This window comes from Gavialis gangeticus, unplaced genomic scaffold (assembly GCF_001723915.1).
Source record: "Gavialis gangeticus isolate Ggan-Ray unplaced genomic scaffold, GavGan_comp1, whole genome shotgun sequence".
NCBI classification, from domain to species: Eukaryota; Metazoa; Chordata; order Crocodylia; family Gavialidae; genus Gavialis; species Gavialis gangeticus.
Genome location: NW_017729029.1, coordinates 12,885,282 through 12,892,969, shown reverse-complemented (window position 1 = coordinate 12,892,969; position 7,688 = coordinate 12,885,282). Strand labels below are relative to the sequence as shown.

At 39.8% G+C, this 7,688-nt stretch overlaps 1 protein-coding gene across 2 annotated transcripts in view; it reads right to left on the bottom strand.

Moving 5' to 3' along the window:
• The window catches only part of WDR44 (WD repeat domain 44), a 48,423-nt gene that overhangs the window by 34,863 nt on the left and 5,872 nt on the right, over positions 1-7,688 (bottom strand). For both annotated transcript variants that reach the window (XM_019521266.1, XM_019521267.1), the window contains exon 3: positions 1,534-1,567. In XM_019521266.1, coding sequence (XP_019376811.1) covers positions 1,534-1,567 — 34 coding nt within the window. The remainder of the gene's footprint in view (positions 1-1,533; positions 1,568-7,688) is intronic.

Below are 7,688 nucleotides of genomic sequence, written 5' to 3'. Positions count from 1 at the left end.
CATCAGATCACCCCTGAGCCTGCACTTTTCCAGGCTAAAGAGCCCCATGGCTCTCAGCCTGTCGTCGTAAGGTCTGCTTTCCTGACCTCTGATCACGTGCGTGGCTCTTCTCTGGACTCTCTCAAGCTTCTCCACATCCTTTTTGAATTGTGGAGCCCATGTATAGAACCTAATTATTGGAGAGACATCTTAAATTTGTTACCCCCACCCACCACCCTGCAGAGGGGCAGGTGATAGGGGGAGTTAAATGGCCTGACCTTTGGCCCTTGCTGCCTGTGTGTCATCCCATCTCCGTGTCATCCCCCCCATGCCTGTATGCCCTGATGTCCACCCCCCGCCCTCCCATGCCTACCCCACTGGTGGTGGGGGTGGCGGGGGAGGAGGGGAAGAGAGAGGATGCAACTCCAACACAAAACCTGGGTTGAGGCTAGAGTCGGAGATCCAGCAGTCCCATCACCCCAACTTCCTCCCACCTTGTACTCAAATCCATGACAGAGGGCTTTCTCTTGCCCATCCCTCCCAATGATAAATGGGGTGGAGGGAGGAGGAGGAACCTTACCTTAGATTTGAGAAAAAAGACACTATTAACAAGTTCAAACATGTAACACTTCATCATCAAGGAATATCCTCTTTAATCTCAATACCTCAGTGATAAATCTACAAATACAATGTTAGTATAAAAGACACTGAACTTTCTCTTTCTAAAGCCTGGCACTACAGATCCAACAGACGCACAGTAGCTGTGGCAACTTATTTGCTGCCTCTTCCATTGCCAAATGCATAACACTCTGGGACATAATGCTAGGATTCCTTTACTCCCTTTAAAAGATGATGGCATAATCTTTGGCCCTTCTCCCAAGCTATATCATGAATTTTATCTGCAAATATACTGGTACCAACACCTAACCTACTTAGTACATGTTAGAAATTCAGCTGTGTTATCACTGTGCATAGATGCAGCATACTAATTATCTGCGTGGGAAGCAGTGATGCTGCTTCGATAAGCTAAATTTAGTGTTTTGGTTTCATGTAACCTAAAGCAGTAGCTTTTAAAGCATGAACACTTTCCTAAAATTTCTAGTGTTATTTTAGTAACAGAAGGGAAGAACAAAATCAATGATCTGAAATAAATCAGTTGTCAAGATAAACAAAACTGCAAACATTTTCCTGTACTTGTTCACATATACTTCTGTAACACGACAAAAGGATGGGGCCAGTAATTCCACACAACTTAAACAGTGGAAACACATGGCAGATGCAATTAGGAACACAAATGTATGAACCCTCAAATCAAAGTATATTAGTTCACCTACAGTTTCAGAAAAAGAACAAAAGTTTCATCTTCATAAAAGGTGTAAAAAAGAAAAAAAAAAAAACCATGGCTAGGAAGGTTTGATGCGGAGGAGGTCCTTAATTTGCTGTTTTCTACCTGATTAGACTGCTATGGTAAAATAGGATGACTCAACATCAAGGACTTAATTTCATTATATTTATGGTTCAACAGATGTTTAAAGGGTATTTTAAAAGACGCACCTTTAATATATGGGACCCAACTTTTGTCGGTGACCTGTTTGAAAGAGAAAACAATAATTTAGATTAAAAAACATGCAAAAAGGTACTTAACACTCCAAAAATAAATCCTTCCTTATTTACTTAACGGAAGTCTCATGTTAAATGATTACTGTGAGCATTTTCCTCTTTAGTGGTGGTTCATTTTACATTTTCAGACTGAAAATACTGTTTGCCTCTTGTACATTAAAAACAACAAAAATCCCCCCTACTGAAAAACCTCCCATAGAGATTATGCTGCAAGGTCATTAACTCTTAGCTCTTGCCCATCTAACAAAATACTGCTAACATTGTTACATTGGTTAGGGGTGTGAAAAAACTCACCCCCTATGCCCAAACTCTCTGCCAGAAAACACCCAGCAACTTCCACTGAAATATTCAGGGGAACTAGAATAGCTCTGGCAGCAAAAAGATATGAGGGGGCCTAGCTGCTGTAGACTTGCCGAGAGTTAAATTAGTAGTAGTTGTCATAATGTTGAAATAACCTTACCAGGGATTTCCCAGGGAGCTAGAAGGAATGAAATGCTCAGTTTCCACTGAAATTAAATAGGAGCTGGGAATCTAACTGCGGTAATCTCAGCATATTCTAGCCAAAAGCCGTTTCTCAGAATCTGAGCATCAGATGAGCCCCCTGCCCTCATTCTTCTCGCACAAGTTATGCTATTCTTTGTCCACATCCGCTGAACGGTTCTAATCAGAAGATATTAAAAAAAAACTGCTCATGACAGATGCCAGATAGACACCACTGAAAACTGAAGCCTTCACTAAGAACAAAAGTGGAAACTCAAAAATGGTGCAGATAAGTACTTCAATTCAGACTTCTTGCATCCTCTCTGACGAGCCCTTTTACTCTTCAGGCTCCCTGTGAACACTGCAACCAAGATCTCAAATGAACCTGGACTGAAATGCGGACACTTCCACACTGGCAACACAAGAGGAAATCAGCTTTCTACACTGGGCCTTCAGAAGTTCATACTCTGGACCAAAAACATGTTAGCATCTATTTGATGTAACATCACGTAAATGTAATTAGAGAAAGGGATTAGCTATCACTGAACTGCCTCGAGGACACTAGGGATGCCTATACGAGCAGAATCAATTAATCTAACTGGAAACTCCAGTGTGCTTCCCCACCACGCGTATTCAGCATCCTGTATTTCAAAGTGGTGGCAACTGAAACTTGCCAAACAAGCACCCCTGCAGCCATTTTGAAACATGGGATGCTGAATACGCAAGATGCTGTGGTGTTTTAATTAGAGGGGCAGTCTGGGAGCCAGTAACAGGAAGCATGCTGGTTGGACTTTTGCAACAGACCCAAACACCAAGCTTGTTCTTCATTTCTGATGTTGTAGGTAGAAGACTCTCATATCGAAAAGTGCTACTTGTGTTGACTAAGGAACCTCTAAAGTTACTTGGATGTGGGGGGGGGAAAAACTACCTGTATTACACCAGTAAAAACTATGGTTTCAGGCTTATGGGGAATAAAATCTAAAATTGTTGGCAAGAATGTACGAGCTGCTTTGATCGGCAGCAGAGATCACTGAACATTACTCTGTCATACATCTATTCATGTTTTTAACTCTTCCTTGAATAAAAGGGTTTTTTATCCCAACATCCTCCTCCTCCATTTTCTTCAAAAATGATAATTGTAAGGGATAACAATTCAGAAAGACAAGACTTCTGTTTCAACTTTTTGTCAAAAATACGCTAAATAAACTGAGATTTTCTAAATAATTTAGACCTCTAAAAGCACTCTGTATAAAGCAAATGCTGTTTGTGTAGAACCTTCATGAAAGAAAGTTAAACAAAAATCCCATTCCTTTAAAATATATGCAGATAAAAATAAAGTATCCAAAAATGTTTTTAGCTCTTTTAAAACTATCATTAGGTTTCAAGTTGACAAGATCCCTTTAAAAAATGTGAATTTTAAGTTCACTATCAAATTAGAGATATTTCTGTTTCTGTATGCCCAGTGCATATAGAATATTTGTAACATAGATTTTTTTTTTGTTTCATAGATCAACATGTACTACCCCAGAAGTAAACACTCAGGGACTTCAGGACAATAAATTAGGATTCATCTGAAAAAGTTAACAACTGCCTGTTACCCTATATTCATGAGTCAAATCAGCTATCTAGAACCACATCACGCTTGAAGTACTAGGACTTGAAACTGTACTCAAATCCCTTCATTTACAATTGAAAAGGAAAGGGAGAAATATTATAAGTAGTACTGTCACTAAAGCCACAAATATCAGCTCTATTTTATTTCTTAGTGTTATTAATCATGATTATTACAGTAGTGCTAAGGGCCTGAACAAAGTGGAGCCTCAGCAGACTCATCCCCATACAGAGACAGGATAATAGAGTCCCAGTTAGGCGGTGTATCATCTAAATAACCATAACAACCAAAAATATCTAGCTTACTCTACATGGCACAAAGTAATATTAAAATGTGAGGTATATGCACAAAACTATCAAGCAGGGAAACACCCTCTCAACAGAATACTTATTTGCTAATGATATGGGATATGACAAATACAGTTGTTCTTCTTGCCTCCTATCGGCCAATTATCTCGAGATTCAAAATGATATGTTTAGTAAATTAACTGCGGATTCTCCCGGAAACTAAATTAAATATTATTTTCCATTTGATTTATTACCGAAACATACAGAATCTCTCAGGAAAAGAGCACTGAGAACAGTATCATAAAACTGTTGAGGGTACTACAAAATGAATCATAACATTTGGTCACAATGTGGAATAAAAACTGTATTTTCTATAATATAAGCTTTTATGTTGCTTTTGTATTCATTTAGAATAAAACATTATTCTTTATAATTACTACTGGATGTAGGAAAACTATTCTTGTAGATCAGCTGGTAGTGTACTTGAACTAACAATAAAAACCCTATTCATGAGACTTGTATGCTAATTATAAATAAATTAAATGAAAAAAAAATGTCCCAACTGCCGCCACCCCCCCCCCCCCCAAACACAAGGTGTTTGGTGTTTTTATGCTGTTATAACATCAAATATACCACAAAAGAAAAAAAAGGATGGAAAATATACTTCTTGCCTAACATTTTTTAATTAACATTGATCTCGAGGTCCCTCCCAGCCTTATTTCTCTGTTTCTATGTTCTGGTCTCCTTTATTTTCCCAGCCTCCTACAATGATCAGATTTCTTCTTTTTTCATTTCTATTCATCCTCCACTGATGTTTTTACAAGTACTGTATCTCAATACCAGTTTCCTTCAGGAAAAAAAAGTTTAATACAACTCCTAATAATAATGCTAGAATACATGGCGATTTTGTTACAAAGATCAGTTTGATGATCTTGAGCTTGCATGAAAAAGTTAATCCATTAGTCTTTTAATGTGATGCCAGCAATGGAAAGAACTTTACTCAAAAAAAAAAAAAAAGATAAATAAGCTAAATTCCATTATTAGTTATGAATGTACTGGTGAGTATAATCTTATATTCAACCAGGAAGTTTATCTATGATGCCATTATCTAACTGGTACAGGAGCATCTCTGTATAATGGATTTCATAAAAATGGTTTTAGATAACAATCAATTTTTAGCTATATGCAAATAAAGAAATGCACAGAGTAGCTAATTCAGGTTACTGTATCACTGCTATTGCCCTCTTATTTGAACAAAAGGGGCTCAAGGCTGTTATAAAGTGGGAGTCCAAGACAGTGCCAGCAGGACAGTACAGTTCATTAGAAAGTTCAGTCAGTCCATTTGAAATTATCAGCAGCTTCCTGAAGAATTTTCTTTTGCTTTCATTCAGGCTCCCAATCCATCTTACAGCTGCCCAGGCTGCAAAAGACCTTCTTCCCACCTTCCATTATTGGGCAGTTCCATGCTAGCAGGGTCTCTCAAGCAAGAACAGAAACTTTATGAAGATTAATAACTTCACCCCCGAATAGCCTCTTACCAAACTTATTTAGGTTCAGTCTGTGCTAAAGGGAGATGTTGACTGGCAAAGGACTGGTCTGAAGCCAGACTGGTATCTTGCACAGTCAGCCTACCCCAGCGAGGGTATCCGTTGCTGGTCTGTCATTTTTAGTTAACAGCAGTAGCATGTAATGCTTTCCTCCTTCCTCTGACCTAGGGCTGGCCTGGAGGCTATGCCTATTCCTGATGCAGTTCTCACTGCAGGATTCTGCACCCTTGTAAGCACCAGGATACATAACTGCAATGCACTTGATTCGAGCTACCCTTGGACAGTGTTCAGGAACTTCAGCTGATGCAGAATGGCTTAAGTTGGGTGAAGCATTACAGGGACATAATTAATGCTGCATGCTTTGAAAACAAAAGTTTTGCCACTGGTTGCCATTGATTTTCAAATGCCATTCTGGAAATAGGTTAACAAAGAAGTTGTCAGAAAAATCCAGCAGGTCACCTAGTCTCCAATAATGACCAGTACTCTGCTTCAAAAGAAGGTTTAAAATTACCACCACAACCCTAGAGGCTGTCCGGGAATAACTCCAGGAAAAAAAAAAAAAAAATCAGTGTTTGGCCTGCATACTAAAGCAATAGGGTGTGTGAAGCAGGCAGTATTCAATTCGGATTTGGCCCGATGCAGGGGACAGTGATTCAATTCGCTGATTCAGATCACTGTCCCGATTCTATTTGGCCGAATCTGAAGATTTGATTCCGGTTAGGGAATCAATGATTTGCCCATACACACAGCTTTATATGTTTTTTCTACATACCTCGAGGTACTAGGTGCGCTCGTGAACGCTGAGATGGTGGGGTGGATGGAGCGTGCCACAGGAGAGCGTGGGGGTGTCCACTGCCAAGCACACGGGGGACCCCGCCCTCCCCCCCCACCCCAGTTATCGGCCGTGAGGGGACCCCGGGTGCAAAAGAGTGGCTGAGCTGGGAGGGGGACCCAGAAGTGGACCAGAAGTATTCCTGTGGGACACTCCATCTGCCCCACCATCTTAGCATCCATGAGCCACGCCTGTTACCTCACGGTACATATTAAATACATCTAAAGCTGCATTTATGGCCGAATCATCAAATCTCTCTGATTCGAATCACAGGCTTCCAATTAGATTCAGAGAGATTAATGGGTCACCTGACTCAATTTGGATTCAGAGATTCAGCCACTGAATTGGGCCAAATCTCCTCCGAACTGAATCAGTGACCAAAGCTTTGCGCAGCCCTATAAAGCATGGTGTTTGAAGTTTTTGTAAATATTTACCCTAGTTAATGACACTGAGGATGTTTTTATTTTGTCCCAAGTCTAATTCCTTTTCAAAACTTATTACATCGTTTCACTTTCTTGTAAGAAGTTCTAACATAAAACACGTTGTTGCACAAGAAGTTTCTCATCATGGCATTGGTTTGTGGCTGACTTATATTCAACAAGTGGAGGAACAGAGAAAAGGCCACATGCCAGATCCAGTCTATATGTGCAATTAATCTTTCCTTTGTTTTATGCCCTTCCTTTAGTAGTGTGCTCTTTTTCCCACTATAAGCGCTGGAGTTACAAAGGATGCTTAGCCTACCAACTGTTACAAGATTTCCCAAACATCTGGCTGTCACTAATACCGATTCAGCACTACGAGAGCTACCCATTTCAAGAACCCTCATCTAGACAGGACTCATGGCATCACTTTCTGAAGCTCTGTATTGAAGAGATCTGCTCAGGATGCTGTTAAACAGGGTATTTAAAACAGGAGGGGGGAAGGGAGAGGAACTGAAGGAACTCCATTTTCCCTAGCACTCTCAATGTTGCTACCCCAGAAAAACTGAGTCAGCATTAGCAAAAGACACAATATTTTTAAAAGCTATTCAGTGTGGAATATATCACTGTGATTAAACAGAAGGCAGGGCAGAGTGGCACCTTAAAAACAACTTGTTCAGAAAGGTATCGAGCTTTTGCAGGCAACACCCTGCCCTGCCTTCTATTTGACTTCAGATTAACACAGCTCTCTCTCTCTACTTGTGATATTAGAGCAAGACTTATTCCTTCAAAGGTATGATTTAATATTTGGCTGCAATCCATGGGTATTTGCTTGAGGCCGAGTTAAATGTAATGACAGACTTAAGATCTTGTAGATGGGAATAGTGACTTTTTTTTTTTTTTTTTTTTAAA